This window comes from Bos javanicus, chromosome 9 (assembly GCF_032452875.1).
Source record: "Bos javanicus breed banteng chromosome 9, ARS-OSU_banteng_1.0, whole genome shotgun sequence".
Lineage (NCBI taxonomy): Eukaryota > Metazoa > Chordata > Mammalia > Artiodactyla > Bovidae > Bos > Bos javanicus.
In genome coordinates, this window is record NC_083876.1 from 43,533,557 (window position 1) to 43,555,615 (window position 22,059).

General features: G+C 39.8%; 1 protein-coding gene across 1 annotated transcript in view; it reads right to left on the bottom strand.

Annotated features, from left to right (window-relative positions):
* Positions 1-22,059, bottom strand: part of CRYBG1 (crystallin beta-gamma domain containing 1) — a 233,113-nt gene that overhangs the window by 123,182 nt on the left and 87,872 nt on the right. Inside the window, exon 2 of the mRNA XM_061427682.1 lies at positions 4,427-4,565. Coding sequence (XP_061283666.1) covers positions 4,427-4,565 — 139 coding nt within the window. The remainder of the gene's footprint in view (positions 1-4,426; positions 4,566-22,059) is intronic.

Sequence of the window (22,059 nt, forward strand, 5' to 3'; positions counted from 1 at the left end):
GTGGTGTCAGACTCTTTGCAACCCCATGGACTATACAATCCATGGAATTCTCCAGGCCAGAAGACTGGAGTGGGTAGCCTTTCCCTTCTCCAGGGGATATTCCCAACCCAGGGATTGAACCCAGGTCTCCTTCATTGCAGGTGGATTCTTTACCAGCTGAGCCTCAAGGGAAGCCCAAGAACACTGGAGTGGGTAGCTTATCCCTTCTCCAGCGGATCTTCCTGACTCAGGAATCGAACCAGGGTCTCCTACATTGTGGGAGGCCTCTTAAGTAATTCATATTTTGAACTTGATCCAGCCTAAGAAATGAGTTAAATCTGGGGATTGGCCATCGAGAGGAAAATTGGTTGGCCATGTAGAACAGCTAGGGAGAGAGAGAAAAAGGAGAAATGATGGGGTTGGAAAGAGAAATGGGACCTTGCCTCTCCATGTGGTCAGCTACCTGAGGAACATGGTAAATGAACATATTAGGAAATGTTCTGTCCTCTTTACTACCTGAACAAATGCTTGTTGAACTGAATTGTTATCCGTATTGACTAAACTAGAATAATCAGGCTGGAAGCTGGAAAACACTCCACCTTGACAATTATAAGATTAACTGGGTGATGAAAAAGCTGTCAAAAGTGATGGCGGTAGAAACACCTCTGAGATACTTGAGACTAAAGCAGATATCTGTCTGTTTTGGATGATTTGGGAGCATCCCAATCGCAAGAGTGAGATGAAAGATTCACAGAAGTCTCCTGAATGATGGCTCAGAGAAGCATAGACAAGAATCAAAATCTGTACATATGACTACTAGAGGAGCAGCCCTGATTTGGCAAAATTCCTTCTGTTCTATAGATTATAGTTACTTTGGCTTGAGGGTGCAGGGCTTACTTTTTCTTTTAAAAAGTACGTACGCACACACTATACACATGCATACACACAGGATAGGGGAAATAGAAACTTTATCCAAGTTCAGAATAAAAATACCCAAATGGTTAAAAAAAAACAGCTTTTTCCCCTTAATCAAACAATTGCTGTACCTGTTTATTCCCTTTAACTTGCTTAAGTTTGGCTCCAGAATGATTGAAAATGTGACAATTCTACTACAGAATTAAAGTAGTAGAATGTAGTAGAATTAAGACATTTTCATTTACAAATGAACTAAGTAGTAAATATAAAAAGTATAAAAATACAGCAAAAAGATATATTAATATACACGGTTAAGCCTTTCTTACATGCAAAGAAAGAATTATTCAATATGATTATCATAAATGGTATATGTTTTCACTTAATGATACCACTTTTTTATGCTTTTTTCTCTCATATGAAAAGTCTGTTAAAAATATAAATATTTTACATAAACATCTTCTACTCTAAAGCTGACTAAAGGTTTTATGTAGCTGTTTAAAGGAAAAAATTGTTTTGTGTAAATAAATAAGATCCTTGGTGATTTTTCTCATATAAGATTTAAATTCTAGTAATATTCTGCTTTGATTTGTGGTTGTGCTCTTTTACCTAGGAAATGGCAACCCAGTCCAGTATTCTTGCCTGGAAAATTCCATGGACAGAGGAACCTGGTAGGCTACAGTCCATGGGGTTGCAAAGAGTTGGACATGCCTGAGGACCCACAAGCCCTTTTTCCTAGTTGATGTATATACTTGTTTGAGAGGCAATATTATCTTAGTATTTAAAAATCCGTTTCCATTTATACAAGCATGTAGAACAAATGTCTTCTTTCAATTGGAGGATTCAATACAATATTGTCAGCTCTAAAGAATGTCTAAGGAATTTTAACATGTTAAATAAGTAAACAAACACAATAACATAGAGTGTGCGGAACACATAAAGAGAATGAATAAACCTTAATTGTTTGGGGGAAGACACATGGCTTAACTTCAGTGCAAATAAAAAGCTGAAACATTTGTCTGAATAAACAGATATAACTTAGAGAGCTAGATCAACTCAGGGATCTTAAGAAGAACTGATGGCCTTCTGCCTGGGAAAGATACCAAGGGTGATGCTGATACAATTGCCTAGTAAATCTGCTGAATCCTGTAGGAAATGCCCAGGCTCGTTTCAGAGTGTAGACTAAGAAGAATCCTTTGAAAGGTATGGGAGGCACCCTGGCACTTATAGTAGGTATGAATTACCCAGAATCTACGTGGAGCTAATTTCTGTTTCTCAGTAATACTGGTCAGACTGGTGGTATGGAGCTGTCCTACACTTCTGAAAATGGTCTAGTTACACATCTCAGCTATGATCTCAAGAGACATAAAATTGAAAACACCATCAGTAGGCAAGAGAGCACTATGCCTCGTCTTTTCTTCCAGTCCTTATAGAATATGCAGATGAGAAAGATCCAGAGTCAGACCCATGAGGGATGATGGAGGGGGAGAGAGAGGGAGAGGGAGAGACAACCGGCAGATCCAGAAGTGGACCTGGAAGCCTGTTCTTCCTGTTGTGGGCATTTGACCATCGCTGAGCAGGATGGTGTGGTGCAGGTAGAGCATGCAGGCAGTGCCTGGCTGACCCCATTTCAGGCGGCACGTGGAGACACTGTAGCCAGAACGACGCTTTGCCTATGCTCTCCCTTCTTCGAGTTCCTGCCTGTCTTCTATCTGCCCTGGCTCCCTTCCCACACTGGGTGCCCAGTTCATCCATTTCTGGTCCCAGGCGTCTGCCTTTCCCAGTGTTCTGCCTGGCCTCCTTCTCCCTGCCAGCCCTCCTTGACTTCATCCTGGGAAAGCAAGCGAGGGTAGAGAGAGCATATCCAGACAGGGTGAGAGTATCGTGAAGAAGACACGGCTACTGTTGAACTGTAGACCAAGGGAGGGAGTACCACAGACCCTTCACAGTCATCCCTCTCAGGGAAGTTACTTTTGGCCCAATTTTACATGCTGCTACCAACTGTTTCCTGGACTTCAGTAAATATCATGAGATACTTAATGACATGACACTTGCAGAATTATAATTATTAAGGGACAAATATAGAAAAGAACTCAAAACTCATGGCCAGTGACTGGATTTATCAGGTTTTGTTTCCAGTTACAAACTGTTTCTTATAAAGAAGAACAAAATGTAAAACCAATTTGAAAGTACATATAAATTATAGTAAGCCTGGTTATTTAATTTTTTAAGTTAAATTTGATTTTTTCATTTCACCATTTTTTAAACTTAATTTTATACTTCTGGTACTCATTGATAAATTATGCTATTTTGAGTTAGAAAGAATTTTCTGTTGAATTTCCCTACCCACTTTTATTTTCTAATAAACTGTAAAATATGAGCTTATGATATCATCATGTCTTTTTTTTCTTACTGCTTTCCATCACCAAGGATATTTTTAAATTTTTTTCATAGTGGTAAAATATACATACATAAAATTTACTATCTTAACCATTTTAAATATACAGATCAGCAGTCCTAAATACATTTAATCCTAAATACATCAGTAGTCCTAAATACATTCACAGTGTTGTATATCCAATCTCCAAATTTTTCATCTTGCACTAAGTAATTGTTTCACTTTTAATATACTGCATTACTAAAACAAACTCCTTTGGGGAGGGGATTTCTTTCATTGCTAACCCTCAGTGATCTTCTAAGAAGTTGTAACAAGAACTGTATTATACAGCCTTCAAAGTCTGGCAGCTAAACCAGCTCTCACACTGTGAGTCAAGACTTTATTTTATCTTGCTGCTTGCAGGCAAGTGCACAAGCCATGTCCTTTCATGGGTAAAAGGATGCAGTTTAATAAGAATATACTTTTATCTCCTACTTTTAAAGCAATATAGTTAAGTTAGAACTTAACTTTTAAAGCAAAATAAAGTTTCTTTTAAAGAAACACAATTAAAAGCTTCTCTTAAAGCAATATAGTTTAGAACTTCCTATGCAAACATCTAGATATTAAGATGTAACTCCTGATAGAATGGTAACAACTCTAAATGCCTTACAGTAGGAAGGAAATGTAAGTAAATAAAATGCTTTTTATGGGAAAGAATCACTGTTTCCAAATATTGATGTAATTTTACTTTGTATATCTTTGAGTTAAAGGTATATAAAGGGGAAAAGGCAGCAAAAGGCACCCATGACAACCAGGCAGAACTTCTGAAGGCAGCAAAGAGCAAAGATTCAAACTCATCTTTTGATCCTGATTTATTATCACGGTGCTTTGATATGTAATGACCTTTTAACCATCTGCTTCTGCTAAGTCGCTTCAGTCGTTTCCGACTCTGTGCGATCCCATAGATGGCAGCCCACTAGGCTCCCCCATCCCTGAGATTCTCCAGGCAAGAATACTGGAGTGGGTTGCCATTTCCTTCTCCAATGCATCTACGATCTTTTTAACTATGTTTTTCAACCAGACAGGTGATATTTTACACTGCTTTAATTCAGTAAAGTGTTTAGTCCTAGGAGTCAAATACTGGAAATGAAGCATTACCTTTTTAAAGATTCCAGACTCTGTAGGTAAAGCACCAGGCATCTCACAGGTGGTGTGAAAGAACTGGGACTCCCCGCAGTGCAGTGTAAATTCTTCATACTCTCCAGCCACATGTGCTCCATCCACTACCTCCAAAGCTCTGCAAAGAGTGGAAACAACAACCTCTCAAGAACGCTAAAAACACAAGAGCTAAAGGCACACTTCCCTCTGTATATTTCCAATCAGTCAAAATAATGAATCATTCTTCAAAATCTACACAGAATTGTAGACAACTTGGTATTCTCATAGTACATTTATAAATAAACTTTGATAACTTCCCTATGCGGCTAATAGAATTCTTTTAAATCCTGTGCAGAAAACAAATTGGAGACACAGTAAGTAAGTAAATTGTGAGATGGCTAGACGATTTTGATATGAAAGCAATACAAATTCATTTTATACTTGCTTGGTTGCTCTGCTGTCATTGCTCTTAAGGAAAAAAAAAAAAGCATTTGTATATTTTTTGAACACAGGAAATAAAGTGAAAACCAATTCCTCTCAGTTAGGGGAAGAATCTAGGCTATTCCAGGCAAAGGAATCTGTTCCCAGGATTATAATATTTATTAGATTTAAAAGGAATGGAAACCAATAAAGGCAGTGTTTTAGCAGACACTGGTGGTTGCCTAACCTCAAACCATTCATTTCCTTAACCAAACCCAAAGCCTAACTGTCACACCACCAACATACATTTTCTTTGCTAACAACCCTGATTTGTTCAGATAGCTATTTTCCATGTGCTTCAGAGGAAGTTGCTTCCTGCCCTGGTAGTCAGTCATGATTGGTCTAATCTTAAAGTCCCCTCACCAGTAACTGACTAAGACATAAGCCCACACCTCTCTCTCTAGCTGATACCATCACATTGATTTAGGTCTCCCTGATCCTTAAAGTCTTTGTGTTTACCTAAGTAGTCGCTCAGTCATGTCCGACTCTATGCAACCCCATGGACTGTAGCCTACCAGGCTCCTCCGTTCATGCGATTTCTCAGTGTTTGTACTTCACCTTATATCTGATGCAATTCTGGCCACTAGATGTGAGGGACATCTGTTGAAGGAATCATGAGAAGGTCTTTCTCTTAAAAGACAGTTTACAGAAAGTAATAGTTCTTCCCTGCAGGCCAGTATCATGCCTGTATGTGATGAATGTGACAGCCATCCTGGGATCAGGAGTGGCATTAGCCTTTGGAGAAGAGATGGAGAAGAAAGCGGGGCAGAAATGTGAGAGCAATTTGCATCTTCAAGTACTTTGTTGAGTAGCTGAATTAACCAATCCTAGACCTGCCCTAGCTCCAAAGTTCTTATTACGTTGCATATAAAAGTCCCATTCTTTAAGCCTTTTTGAGTCGAATGTTCTCTGTTACCTGCAGTTGAGCATCATAACTGATACAAGGGTTGATGTATTTCTTAAGCATATACTGAGACTGAGAAGAAGATCCTGGACCAGGAGAAGGAGGCTCATGAAGAGAACTAAAAATTAAAGTCTTTAATATTTCACAGAAGAAATAAAAGCCTTTGCGGAATTTCTATCAATACAATGAACCAAGGATAAAAAGTAGGGCAAAGCACTAAAACTTTAAGAGATGAGGAGGCACAAATCAATGGGGTAATGTCAACAAGGAAGAAATGTATGGGAGTGATTTTAAGAAATCCATCTTGTTCCTCTTTATTTTAGAAAACATTATTCTTTGTGTTACAGAAAATGTGAAGGTATTTCAACAGCAACAATTTTTTTGTCTTTCCTCTCAATTTTGTTTAAAAGTAATTTTTGTACAGAGTAAATACAATTCAATCAATATTGAAGGGAACTGAAATAAAAAGTAATTTCTTTAGCTCATTGATATTTCTCTCTGCATAAGTAACCACTCTGAACAGTTTCCTTCCTGCAATGTTCACGCCATATATAAGGACTTAAAAAAATAAATTTCTACCCTCTGAAAGTAAGTGCTGAAGTTCACCTTAGAGGAAAATCTCTCCTTAGGAATTACAGATGGCATTTATAAAGGGATAGAAAAATACACCTAGCTTCAAAGAATTACATAACATTTGAAAAGTATCTTATGATTGAGAAGGTGTTAAAGACTTACCACAGATGTATGTTTGTATCACGATTTATTTTTATTAACTGGACACTGACCCTAAATCACAGCCCTTGTGCTGCTTCTGCTCACAAATAAGCCAAGAAGAGCAGCAAGCAAGTGAAGACCACTAGGACTGTAACAAAGAAAATCAAATCTAACCCCAAACTGGATCTGTTTCTTTTACTTTAACTTTTGTCTTCTGTTGTCTTTGTTCTCAGTTGTGTCCGACTCTTCGTGACACTGTGGACTGTAGCCTGCCAGGCTCCTCTGTCCATGGGATTTTCCAGGCAAGAATACTAGAATGGGTTGCCATTTCCTTCTCTACTGTTTTTGCTACAGTTAATCACTAAAAGGAGATTGCCTATAGCTTCAAGTATATGTGATGGCCCATATCTTGGAATCCTGCCGCCTAAGCCTGAGCTGTACCCTCATTTAGCTCACAGGAAACATCCTCACCAAGGCCCACCTATAAACGACTGCCAGAATGAAGCAATTAACACACCTCTTCCAGAGTCTGGAAGTATTTCCTGGTTGGAAGCAGGAAATATTTGCAACAACTACCACCTTTTTAAACTTTACCTCCTCACCCCCTACTCTTTGTTTTATAAAAGAAACTAGCATCCAAACCCAGGCAAGATGGCTCTCTGGGACACAGATATCTTCTCTGCCTGCTGGCTTTCCAAATAAAGTCGCTATTTCTGCCCCAACCACTGGTCTCTCAATTTATTGGCCTGTTTGTTGTGCAAGGAGTAGCACGAGCTCGGACTTGGTAACAAGACTTGAAAATGGATTCCAACCACTGAAGTTTTATGAATTGTAAAAGTAAAAAGAAAAGTATAGAAAGTCTACCACTTTTAAGGCTTTTTCTTTTTGAAGCGAAAAATACGTGCCCATTGAATGAATCTAGAGATGAAGTGATAAACTAGAACTACATGTGCTTCCTAAGCTGTGTATTGTTGGAGGTGGGCAGAGATCCAAAATGGAGTTCTCTCTTCCTGCTAGATACTTCTGTATTGTGTGATTAAAAGCTAGCAAGGGTGCTCTTTTTATGTATTTTTCTTGTGATCCAACCCCTGCCTGTAGTATAGGATTCTTTTGCCTGCAAGTAATAGAAATTTCAACTCACAGAAGCCTAATCAAACACAAATATAAATCACTGACTATAAAGCAAGCGAGGTGGACTGAGTTCGTTTAATCAGTTTATTCCATTGCTGTTGAATTGAGTGGCTGCTACAGTTCTGGTCATCATGTATAGATACATGATAATTCCAGGTGATGAAAGATGATCTCTTCCTGCATATCTCTCCCAGAAGTAAGGAAGTCTTCTCTAGAAACCACCTAGCAGACTTCTCTGCATATCTCATGTCTACAGCAAAACCATCGCAGGACCTACCCCCAGAGGCTGGGGCCAGAGGGACATCACGGCGCACAGGGTGGGCACCGGAACAAGCTGGGCTCTATCAGGAAGGGGGCAGGGGAGGAAGTGGACACGGATGTCAGTGTGTGTCACTTCACCTCCCTGTCTAATAACATGTCCCCCACGCTTGTTACACTGTCGGTAGATGTAGAGTTGAGACATATTCATGGTTGAATTCGAGTTACCAAAGCAGAAATATTCATGATTCTGGCCTCACTGCATGTTGAACCCAGGCAGTTTGCTTGCTTTCCTGGCTTGGAGATAAACTAACAAGACTTAGCCTGCTCTCCAAGGGTCAATCTATATGCTTGGGGTCATGATCTCAGGAGGCAGATTTAGCTTCTCCGTGGCCTGAGGAAAGGGATGACCCTCATATGTAGTCCAGGCAAGGTCCTTGCTTCACTCATAATTCCCAAGCCATTAACTGCAGAGAGTTGTGCTACAGCAAGTGACTTCTGACCTCCCTTGGTGGGGAGGAGTTTGAGGCATTGGCTGAATTTCTTTTCTTCTAAACCAAGATCCAAGCATGGATGCTGACCACGTGGTCACAGGCATCATTAATTCGAAGTTGGCTCCAGGACTCAGTTGGGAGGTAAAGAAAGGCCACAGGGTGCGTGGGCTCAGAGGGTTTTGCAAGCTGAGTTCCGCTTTAGGAGCTTCTCACCCCAGACGCATTTTCTAGTTCCTCTCTAGTGTCAGGCACAGAATTTCTACTCCCAGCAAACGTATTACACAAGTTTGTCTCCTGAAACGCAACCTTCACGAAACATTACACAGACATAAAATACCTAGAATCGTGCTGAAGGGGGCCCTGGGCCCTACAGTAATTTAAATAATATCTGGCTCTCATGCTTTCAGCAAGCATTTTTGTATCTCCTTTCATGTATCATACAAAGTAAAGGTAAGGAAACCCACTCCAAACCCTCAGGACATTAAGATCTAGTAGACATAGGGGCTCATCATGTGGACAAAATATTTTAGTCATTAATAACAGTTACAGACAAAGCTAGACATAGATAAGACCCCTTCGTTGTTGTTGTTCAGTCATTAAGTCGTGTCCGACTCTTTGTCACCCCATGAACTGCAGCACGCCAGGCTTCCTTGTCCTTCACTATCTCTGGGAGTTTGCTCAAACTCATGTCCATTGAGTCAGTGATGCCCTCCAACCATCTCATCCTCTGTTGCCCCTTTCTCCTCTTGCCCTCAAACTTTCCCAGCATCAGGGTCTTTTCCAATGAGTTGACTCAAGTTCCCCTAGCTTAAAAGGAAATCTTAACAAGTGTTTGCAACCAGAAAGACCAATTGAAAAGTTCATTTTTCTTTTCCAAAGGATATATTTTCAGTTTAACTCCTGATGAGTAGGCTGCAAGTGGTTGTAAGAAAGGCTAAGTATGGCCTCCTGGTGAGAAATCTAAGATTTATAAATGGAAGTACAGCTTCCTTTCTGAATAATCACCACTGGTCTCTTATTAAGCACATTATTTCCGGGGTTAAAAAACAAAACAAAATAAAATCCCCCTCCCCACCCCAAATTGCCATACTGGTCTGGAGTTTTATCTGAGGAAAATCTACTAACTGGCTAATTTGCAATCTGCACTTTCTTTTTTTTAGTACAGGTATTATCCTGCCAGAGTGAAGGGAGTTTTGGTGTTAAGTACTTTATTTTACTCAGACTCATAAACAAGTGGAATACTGGCCCACTTATTCCATTATTTTCTGTTCCTTTTTTATTTGGTTTGCTTTTAAATGCCATATTGCCTTTCTTGGAGTTTTTTTTCCTTAATATATATATTTTATTGGAGTAAAGTTGACATAATGTTTCAGGTGCACAGCAAGGTGATTCAGTTACACATACACATATATTATTTTTAAAATTATTTCCATACAGGTTATTACAAGATACTGAATATAGTTCCCTGTGCTATACAGTAAACCTTTGTTGCTTGTTGCATATCTAGTTTTTAAATTAGAAATCTAGCATTCTATTCATATCAAGTCAAACAAGTGAAATTAAATGTCATAAATTTTTTAGTTAGGCAAAAATTCATAAGTTTTCTAAAATATATATGTATAATACATATTATACATATTATTTATATATATGAATACAAAAACTTTTCTACTATGCTTCTCCTTGGAGATTAAGTTGGTAGAAAATTAATAATAATACAATTGTTTGCCCTTTCCCAAATTAAAAGTTATTTATGGTTATTTCCAGGCAAATACAAGCTTTGTGAGGCTTGAGGAAAATATAATTTTTGGGCCCTCTTGAAAAAGAAAACAAAGTATCTTACTTTTTTAAAATATATAGCACTAGGGCCCCATGTGCTCAAGTTGCCCATGAAACTTTAGCTTTTGTTTCCTATAAACCCACCTCAGGTTTTCCTGATCGGGTCGGCTCCATCAAGCTGCTCCTTGAGCATTTTAATATATGTAGCCCAGTATAAAGCAAATTATGAGTTTCTCTAGCTAATAATTCTTGGTTCAGAGATAGTGTACATGTAAAACAAATGAGGCACAAAACTAAAGTTTTATAGGGTATGAATGTGAGAATTGGACCATAAAGAAGGCTGAGCAATGAAGAATTGATACTTTAGAACTATGGTCCTGGAGAAGACTTTTGAGAGTCCCTTGGACAGCAAGGAGATCAAACCAGTCAATCTTAAAAGAATCAACTCTGAAGACCAGACTCTGGAAGGACTGATGCTAAAGCTGAAGCTCCAATTCTTTGGAAAAGACCCTGCTGCTGGGAAAGATTAAGAGCAGGAAGAGGAAGGAGTGACAGAGGATGAGATGGTTAGATGGCATCACCGACTCAATGGACATGAGTTTGAGCAAACTTTGGGAGATGGTGAAAGACAGGAAGGTCTGGCTTGCTGCAGTTCATGGGGTCTCAGAGTTGGACACGCCTTAGTGACTGAACAACAACTAGTGTATAAATTGATGCTCTACTGCCATCCAGTGGCTACTTAAAGAATTCTTGGTGTGTTCTAATCAGCCTCAGAGCTGTAACTTGAACAAAAAAAGGTGCGGCCGAGAGAGCTGAAAACACCAGGTATTAGAGCCACTCCTCTGAAATAAGACTGTGGTTATAAGGCTACATAAGTTTTCTGGCCAGAAAGGAAGGGAGGAAACTTTTAATTTATTAACAAACAGGATTAAGTAGAATGTGTAGTAGTATTAATATTTCATTGCTGCAATTGCTGAATGGTAGGGAGCTAACATATATGGAGCAATCCTGCTAATATGAGGCCCTGTATCAGATTATGGACACACCATCAGATAATTCTAGGCCTGGAAAGGCCCCTAGTGATTACCTGGTGCAGTCCCTCATTGCACATTTGAGGAGACATTGGCTCTGAGAAACCACGAGGCTGGCAGGGCTCTGGGCCCGCTGCTTACCCATGTGCTTGGAACTGATGTTAGGCTTCTCTGCTGAGGCTCTCCAAGAGTCAGCTAATGGCAGTGTGACAATAGAACCACACCAATCTATCCCACTGCCGGAAAACAAACAAAAAACTAATATATTTCCCTTGGAAAACCAAGGATTTTGGATTTACAGAATGGGTTTTTCTTTCAAAAGCAATGTTGTATTCAAATTTGTATTTTTCTCACATGAATGAGAGATAAAATATAGCAATGTATACACAGATTTCAGTCATACCAGCCTAGCCATTACCCACGTGATCTTGGCTAGTTGCTTAACTTCTTGCAGCCTCAGTTTCCTCATTTGCAAAACGGGGATTATAATCAGATTGTCATGAGAATTAATTTAGGTAACACTCACTAAACACTTAGTCTAGTACTGCTACATAACATGTGCTCAATAAGCATCAGCTATTTTAATTATGCCTATGAATGTCAGTTAACATTTGCTGCATTATAACTTTCTAGGCCTCATGTAGATGATATTTTAAGCTAGCGTATTTATCAGGCCCAACTACAAAATGATACAGAGATGAGAATATCTGAATTGAAAGTTACCTCAGAGATAATCTAGTGATCCAACAACCTCATTTTGCAGTAGAGCTCATTGATGACCAGAGACATTAATTGTTCACAGTCATAGGACTAATTATTGGCAGAGTTGAGGGTAAAGAACCTATCTAACTCCCAGTTTAGAGACTGATTTCAAATTCTCTGCAGATGAGTTTCATGGTCACAAATCCTCAAGTTGGATGGATAAATTAATAAACTCTCTATGCTCATCCACGGAGAAGGCAATGGCACCCCACTCCAGTACTCTCGCCTGGAAAATCCCATGGACAGAGGAGCCTGGTAGGCTCCAGTTCATGGGGTCGCTAAGAGTCGGGCATGACTGAATGACTTCACTTTCACTTTTCACTTTCATGCACTGGAGAAAGAAATGGCAACCCACTCCAGTATTCTTGCCTGGAGAATCACAGGGACAGAGGAGCCTAGTGGGCTGCCGTCTATGGGGTCGCACAGAGTTGGACACGACTGAAGCGACTTAGCAGCATGCTCATCCACGTTTTGAAAATCCAAAACACCCTGATAGTTTAAGATATATAAAAAATACTACATCATTAATCCAAGTATTTTGTGTCAGCAAATGGTAATAGCTTTTAACACAGAAGTGCTGCCATCTAGTGGTTACACAAGTTTCAATTTTATCTTTTTTATTTTTTAAAAATAAATAAATCTTTTTATCTTTCAAAAAGAGTTTATCATCTTTTTTAATAGTGTTTTTGTAAAAACTCTATGGGGGTGTCCCTGGTGACTCAGTGGTAAAGAATCTGCCTGCCAATGCTGGAGACCCAGGAGGTGCAGGTTCAATCCCTGGTCGGGAAGAACCCCTGGAGAAGAAAATGGCAACCCACTCTAGTATTCTTGCCTGGGAAATCCTACGGGCAGAGGAGCCTAGTGGGCCACAGTCCACAAGGTCGCAAAGAGTTGAATGTAACATAGTGACGAAACAACAACAACAACAAAGCTCCCTGATCTGGCTGGCCTCTATTGTTTCTAACTTTCTGGGCCCCTTGATTTTTTATTTTTAAAGCAATAAAGATATTTATTGTAATGCACTGCCAAGTAAACTTGCAGATGCCACTAACAAATAATAGAACATTTTTCTATAGCTCATTATTTCCATAAAACAAACCATTTTTCAAATATCATTTCTGAAACAGAATATAAACCCAACTATAAATAACCAAGGAAAAAAAAAAAAAACCAGTGGCCATGAAACCCCAGAGCAGTGTGTGTCACTAAACTAGATGTTTTAAATGGCGCCTAGAAAGCTGGGGCCCATCTCCCAACGTGCTGTGTGGGAGAGTCCCCCTCATATTTGTCCAAGTTCCCCTCATATCTGACCACTGGGAATGCAGATCACTTTCTCTCCAACAGAGCCTGGAGACTTTTGCCCTTATAATTCCATGTTGTGAAATCTAGGCTTTCGGTGCTGCAGAGTTTGTGAAATTTAATCAAGTTGTCTCAGGACCAATAAATGTCAATTTTTGTCATTTGTGATCACCTCCCAAGACTAACAAACTGTGAAGCACCCCACTGGAACCCCCCCTCACTCCCACCCCTGGAACCAGGCTGAGCTCAGTCAAGTTTGGCTTTATTAGTATTGGTTCCAGAGGAAAGAAGAGTCTCAATCTGAGCAAGAACAGAGGACCAGGGACCAAAACCACCCAGGAATCACTGCCCTAAGCCCTGAGGACCTTGGTCTGGGTCTCAAGGAAGGGCTTAGATTTATCACAAGTCTTGTGTTTCATTAATGACTGCACATAATCGATCTCTCTTAGAGTCGCTGAGGGCTTCCCTGGTAGCTCAGCTGGTATAGAACCTGCCTACAATGCAGGAGACCTGGGTTCAATCCCTGGGTTGGGAAGATCCCCTGGGGAAGGGAACAGCTACCTATTCCAGTATTCTGGCCTGGAGAATTCCATGGACTATATAGTCCATGGTGTCACAAAGACTCGGACATGACTAAGCAACTTTCACTTTCACTCAGAGTTGCTAAAAATCCTGGCCTTTTCCCCCACATCTCTTTATAATATTCAAGTTGAACAAGGTTGGATTTTAGTTGTCAAAATAGAAAAAAGTTTCTTGGTTGCTAGCATTTTTCTTCTAAGGGTGTCAAATTCCTATAATCTAATGGCAGAGAAAATGTAGGTCTTATTTTGATGGCACATATAATCCCCAAAGAAAGACTCATGACTTTGCTAAGCTCATAAATAACAAATACATAATGCAAGAGAATTTTAAATTGCTATCTTTTGCAACACAAAACAAAGCTAATGGTGATTATATAACCATGGAGCAGGCAAGGAGCAGGCAACTTGGCAGAATATGGTTCTGTGTACAAGAGCAGAAAACCAAGCCCCAAGTCACCAGGGACAGCTCTTGGGAGTCAATCCTGAGCTCTTCTGCTCCCATCATTCAACCTCCAATCACTGGTGAGGGGACCTTTGTCATCACACCTGAGCTTGCTTTGAGAGACACTAAAGATGCAGCCACATGGACCTCTTTGTTAGACAAACTGCAGGAAAACTGAGAAGGGTGTAAGCTACCATCTTATTTAATACTCTGTCTATAGTGACTGAAAGGGAAAGTTTCTCTCTTTCTTAAATGTAAAAAAAAAAAAACTTTTTCTTTTCCTCACCAGTTGTCTTTCAGACAATGTGGACTGTAGACCTGATCATGCATAAATATTAGTAATTATATAGAATTATATAGAACTTTATGAATATACAATCTGTAAAGTAATTATCTCTCTGGCTTATGACACTACTACTCCTTTAGTTTTTTTTTTTATCCTCCTTTATTTACATTGTTAAAACAACAGAATGGGAAAGACTAGAGATCTCTTCAAGAAAATTAGAGATACCAAGGGAACATTTCATGCAAAGATGGGCTCGATAAAGGACAGAAATGGTATGGACCTAACAGAAGCAGAAGACATTAAGAAGAGGTGGCAAGAATACACAGAAGAACTGTACAAAAAGATCTTCATGACCAAGATAATCACGATGGTGTGATCACTGACCTAGAGCCAGACATCCTGGAATGTGAAGTCAAGTTGGCCTTAGAAAGCATCACTACGAACAAAGCTAGTGGAGATGATGGAATTCCAGTTGAGTTATTTCAAATCCTGAAAGATGATGCTGTGAAAGTGCTGCACTCAATATGCCAGCAAATTTGGAAAACTCAGCAGTGGCCACAGGACTGGAAAAGGTCAGTTTTCATTCCAATCTCAAAGAAAGGCAATGCTAAAGAATCCTCAAACTACCACACAATTGCACTCATTTCACACGCTAGTAAAGTAATGCTCAAAATTCTCCAAGCCAGGCTTCAGCAGTATGTGAACCATGAACTTCCTGATGTATAAGCTGGATTTAGAAAAGGCAGAGGAACCAGAGACCAAATTGCCAACATCTGCTGGATCATCAAAAAAGCAAGAGAGTGCCAGAAAAACATCTACTTCTGCTTTATTGACTATGCCAAAGCCTTTGACTGTGTGGATCACAATAAACGGTGGAAAATTCTGAAAGAGATGGGAATACCAGACCACCTGACCTGCCTCTTGAGAAACCTATATGCAGGTCAGGAAGCAACAGTTAGAACTGGACATGGAACAACAGACTGGTTCCAAATAGGAAAAGGAGTACATCAAGGCTGTATATTGTCACCCTGTTTGTTTAACTTCTATGCAGAGTACATCATGAGAAACACTGGGCTGGAAGAAGCACAAGCTGGAATCAAGATTCCCGGAAGAAATATCAATAACCTCAGATATGCAGATGACACCACTCTCATGGCAGAAAGTGAAGAGGAACTAAAAAGCCTCTTATGGGAAATAGATGGGGAAATAGTGGAAACAGTGTCAGACTTTATTTTGGGGGGCTCCAAAATCACTGCAGATGGTGACTGCAGCCATGAAATTAAAAGACGCTTACTCTTTGGAAGGAAAGTTATGACCAACCTAGATAGCATATTCAAAAGCAGAGACATTACTTTGTCAACAAAGGTCCGTCTAGTCAAGGCTATGGTTTTTCCAGTAGTTATGTATGGATGTGAGAGTTGGACTGTGAAGAAGGCTGAGCATCGAAGAATTGGTGCTTTGAACTGTGGTATTGGAGAAGACTCTTGAGAGTCCCTTGGACTGCAAGGAGATCCAACCAGTCCATTCTAAAGGAGATCAGCCCTGGGTGTTCTTTGGAAGGAATGATGCTAAAGCTGAAACTCTAGTACTTTGGCCACCTCATGCGAAGAGTTGACTCATTGGAAAAGACTCTGATGCTGAAAGGGATTGGGGGCAGGAGGAGAAGGGGACGACAGAGGATGAGATGGCTGGATGGAATCACTGACTCAATGGACATGAGTTTGAGTGAGCTCCAGGAGTTGGTGATGGACAGGGAGGCCTGGCATGCTGCAATTCATGGGGTCGCAAAGAGTCAGACACGACTTGAGCGACTGAACTGAACTGAAACATTATTACTTTGTAGCATTTTTAGAAGCAATAAAGTTTCAACAGAAGCTGTGTAATTTGTTCCTTGCACCAAAAATGTTTAGCATTACTGTACTTCCTGAACTCACAAATACTAATTTTTCTTACAAATCAGATACTCTCAAAATTCTCACAGCTGTAATTCAGAGATTTAAAGGCTCTAATCAATATGTTCTTGCTATATGATTGATGATCCATAAGCCTCATAAAACTAGAAGTGAGAATTTAGTCTTTAAATGTTACTCGTAAGACAATAAAACATTCCAACACACAATCCGGTGCTTGTAGTAAATGGTCTTTGATGATAATGTGAAACGAAAAAAAATTTTTAAAATATGAGGATGAGTCTCTATATATCTTTTTTACTTTTTCAAGGTAATTCTTATGGAGGTTAGCTTGTACATTTAATTTTCATAACTGTCAATTTCATCATGTTCGACTTACTGGACTTCCAGTAAAAGTAAGTAAAATACCTGGCAGTTGTTTGATGATGAATGTAACATGCATAATAATTTTTTCATAATTGTCTGAATTACATCTTCGGCTTCCTCCATGTTCATCACCTGCATCAGGTGGGTAAATGCCACAAGGGCCGCCTAGACACAGCCTTTGGCAGTGACTAAAAATGTCATCATTTACTTAATGAATGAGTTCAATTACTGTCTTCAACTTGTGATAATGTTACAAAAGAAAAGTCTAATTAGATATCATCTCTGCTGCTGCTGCTAAGTTGCTTCAGTCATGTCCGACTCTGTGCGACCCCATAGACGGCAGCCCACCAGGCTCCCCCGTCTCTGGGATTCTCCAGGCAAGAACACTGGAGGTGGTTGCCATTTCCTTCTTTAATGCATGAAAGTGAAAAGTGAAAGTGAAGTCGCTCAGTCGTGTCCGACTCTTCCCGACCCCATGGACTGCAGCCCACCAGGCTCCTCCATCCATGTGATTTTCCAAGCAAGAGTACTGGAGTGGGGTGTCATCGCCATCTCTAACAAGAAGTAATAATGTAAAACACATAACCAACACATCAGGAATACAGATGTGCTGACTAAAGAGGATGGGAGGCTGGACCTCAGAATAGACTAATATTGGTCATCTCAGCTCTTATGAATGAAAATCTCTCACACAGAGGAGGCAAGAACAGACTGTCACTGGGTTCCTACTCCGCATTTAGCTTAATAAATTGTTCTTACAGAGGTCCCAGTAACAATCTCCATATTTCCCCCCTGAGGAGTTCTCCAATATGACCCTAAGCCCCTTTCCTTTCCCCAAACTCAGCCTTTCAGTCATGGTCAGGGAAATCCGCATTTCCCTTAGGTATACCTTGCTTCAGTGTTTATATGTCTTTGCTTGGGCTGCTTATTAATTCTTTTCCCTTCCCTTTTTGTAATTTTTGGTGATTAATTTCTATTAAACCTAATTACAGAAGTCATTTACTCCAGAATGTCACTGATTGTAATGAAACTTGTGTTTTCTCATCTGTTAGCTATTCAGTTTATACTAAAGTAAATCCTAATTTACCAAAGGGTTGTGTTACAAAGTTTTATTTTTAACAATAAAAATTCTGTAAATACAACATTGTAAGTGGTGGTTTGATTACCAAATAAACCCTAAAAGTCAATTTCATGTAGCTGAAATCGTGTGTTAGTTGCTCAGTCGTGTCCAACTCTTTGTGACCCCATGGACTGTAGCCAGTCAGGCTTCTCCATCTGTGGAATTCTCCAGACAAGAATACTGGAGTGGGTTGCCATTCCCTTCTCCAGGAAATCTTCCCAACCCAGGATCAAACCCGAGTCTACTACATTGCAGAAAGATTCATCACCATCTGAGCCATCAGGGAAGCAACTATGCCATAGCAAAAAAGAAAGGAAAAAGAATGCCATTATGAATCACAATTGTTTCAGTATTGGTTAAAAAGAAAAAAAAAGGAATAAGAAAGCAATAAGACAATCTGAGGAATAGTCTTTCTTTTCTTTGAGTGCAGATTATTCTCTTTTTGGGATAAGGATCACTGAGAAAAAGCAGATTCAATTGAAAAAAGATAATGGTTAGATTTTTTCAGATTATAAAGTGACTTTACAAAGGTTTTGTTATCATCAGATCTAGATTATTATTATTTCACATCAAAAATCATGTTTTTTTTCTTTCCCTTTCCTTCACACAAATCTATCACTAGCTTTATTCCTGGGTTTTATAACCACCAACTGCGTGATCATGACTTGTAGTGGAAACAAAGGGGACACAAAGAATGGAAAGAAAAAAAAGAGGAGTGGAGAACAGGGAGAGACCTTCCTTGGCCAAAACTAGCAAGAAAGAGGAAGAGAGGAAAGTATTCAAAATACGGTGAGGCGATGCTTAGGAGGAAAGAAAATCCTCATGTGTGGAAATAAGAGGGCTGAGAAGAGACAGCAGAGGGCAGAAGAAAAGAGGGACACAGTCCGTGCACAGATCTCTGAGGGAAGACACATGGGCCCCACATCCCCTGGGGTTAAGCGCCGAGGTATGAGGCTCCAGACAGGCTTCTGTGCACAACAGCTTTCACACACAAAGGACTAAAGGACATGGAAAATCCAGGTGAGTGACAGTAACTGGTTTTGAACTTTCAGGTTGGACATTATGAAGTATCAAGTCTTCCCTGGTGGCTCAGATGGTAAAGAATGCAGGAGACCCAGGTTTCATCCCTGGATTGGGAAGATTCCCTGGAGAAGGGAATGGCTACCTACGCCAGTATTCTTGCCTGGGAAATCCCATAGAATATGAGCCTGCCAGGCCGCTGGGGTGGCAAAGAGTTGGACACAACTGAGGGACTAACACTGTGAAGTATCATTTGTGTGAGTCAAAACAAGCCAGATAGGCCAACTTCATATGGTTCAACCCAGTATCATTTGTTAAGTGTTCAATTAGGTTTTCTGGGAACACATGTCATTTCTCAATTCCACTGTAAGCTTTTGGAGAGTTAAAAAGTACTTTCTTCTACCCTATAACCTGAACTCAATGGGTATAAAATAAATGCCTTTTTTAAAAACTCAGGGATGATATAAAACAAGTTTTTTCTTGTGGCACTGACTAAGAACCCAGGTTTCCAGCACTGAGAGAAAGTTGAGTCATTAAACCACAAAGCTTTCTGTCCCAAGAAAATATTTATTTTGTCTAATAGGGTTTTAAATTAGGGAGTGTTATCTCATCAAGTATAATAAGGACTTGTGAGTCAACAAGCTCTGTGTATACAGGAGAGCTTTACTTCTGCACTCAAGATGAAGTGAGAAACTGTCTCACTCTTTGGCTGTGAAATCAGGGACAGAATAACAGAAAGAAAGAACTACCTTCATTTTCTTCACTTAAAAACATCTTCCTACTGCTTCTGTAATAAAAATGTTTTTAAAAATATTGCCAGTGCTTCAAAAGGAAATAAAACTTGTTTTTCATAAATCAGGTAATAGTGGTTCTTAAAATGCTTCCAAAAAATGAGCAAGTTATAAAACAAACAGTAGATATTAAATTTTATTAAAAATTTTCATTTGGCATATTGTTTTAAATGGATGAAACGGGCTATTGGCATTTCATCAGCTTTAGCAATTGCTTTTCACTAAAATAATCAAAATAACTTTCTTAGCAAAATTAATTTCCAATCCATCAGTCTTTTTTCCCTTTAAATTAACAGAATTTTCAGTTCAGTCCCTCAGTTGTGTCCGACTCTTTGTGACCCCATGAATCGCAGCACGCCAGGCCTCCCTGTCCATCACCAACTCCCGGAGTTCACTCAGACCCATGTCCATCAAGTCAGTGATGCCATCCAGCCATCTCATCCTCTGTCGTCCCCTTCTCCTACTGCCCCCAATCCCTCCCAGCATCAGACTCTTTTCCAATGAGTCAACTCTTCGCATGAGGTGGCCAAAGTCCTGGAGTTTCAGCTTTAGCATCATTCCTTCCAAAGAAATCCCAGGGCTGATCTCCTTTAGAATGGACTGGTTGGACCTCCTTGCAGTCCAAGGGACTCTCAAGAGTCTTCTCCAACACCACAGTTCAAAAGCATCAATTCTTCAGCGCTCAGCCTTCTTCACAGTCCAACCCTCACATCCATACATGACCACAGGAAAAACCATAGCCTTGACTAGATGGACCTTTGTTGGCAAAGTAATGTCTCTGCTTTTGAATATGCTATCTAGGTTGGTCATAACTTTTCTTCCAAGGAGTAAGCATCTTTTAATTTCATGGCTGCAGTCACCATCTGCAGTGATTCTGGAGACCCCAAAAATAAAGTCTGACACTGTTTCCCCATCTATTTCCCATGAAGTGATGGGACCAGATGCCATGATCTTCATTTTCTGAATGTTGAGCTTTAAGCCAACTTTTTCACTCTCTACTTTTACTTTCATCAAGAGACTTTTAGTTCCTCTTCACTTTCTGCCATGAGGGTGGTGTCATCTGCATATCTGAGGTTAGATTCCCCAATTTAGGAAACAGTCAAAGTATTTTTCTCCTCTTACCAAATTTAGTAGTTATAACTCAAATCACTAGACCACAAGTATGAGAAAATCATTGACCATTTTCAAATTTTTGAAAACAGAAAAGATTTGACATGAATCTTAATCATTCTAAAGGATTACTCATTTTTCTTTCACTTCTCCATCAAACAGTTTATATATGTCACCAATAGAAAAGGAAGATACTGATCAACCTAACTAAGTGCTTGGATTCCCCAATTGAAATGTAAGCAAGTTACTGAGAAAGCAAAACACATATGGGTTTACCATTCATCTGGCTACAGGACCTGCCGAGGACAAAGGAGTAGAATCTGATACTGTCCTTTTCCCTCCCTCTCAGCTCTCCCTGCATTTTTTCCCTTTGCCTCCTTACTACAGATCCTAGGGTTTTGCTATGTTTCCACATCAACTGTTAAACAGAAAAGTGATCTAGTAAAACTAATATGAAAGAACTATTTGCTCACCATGTGTACTGGGATGAATAGTGTCCCTCCAAATTCATGTTCACCTATAACCTCAGAACATGTCCTTATTTGACATAGGGTCTTTCCAGATGCAATTAGTTAAATCAAGATGAAATCATACTATATTCAGGTGGACCCTTATAAAAAGAAGGAAATCTGGATACACAAATGGAAACACACAGATCCAGAGGGAAGAAGGCCATGTGATGCTGGAGGCAGAAATGGAGAGATGCAGCTGCTAGCCAAGGACACTAGGGATTCTGGCAATGACCAGAAGCCAGGAGGTAAGGAAGGATCTTCTTTGGAGCATTCAAGGGAGGATGGCCCTACGGACACCTTGTTTTCAGACTTCTAGCCTCCAGAACTGTGACAGAATAAATTTCTGTTGTTCTAAAGCCAGCAAGGTTGTGGTAATATGCGATGGCTGCTAAAACACTGTGCCACTCCACTGTAGTGAATGTGTTATTTTTAAGATGATTTCTGGATGAAGGCAATGCTTAATGCAAAGTGATGAAATAAAAGGTGCTTCTGGCAAGATAATAATTGAGAGGAGAAGACATTTATAGGGAACTGGGCCATTGGAGTTCCATTTAAATAAGCTTGGCATGCAGCCTCCTCTGTGGAGATGTGAGCCTGGGCTAGTCTGAGCGGAACACTTTTACTAAGCCTTAGGAAGAGAGGA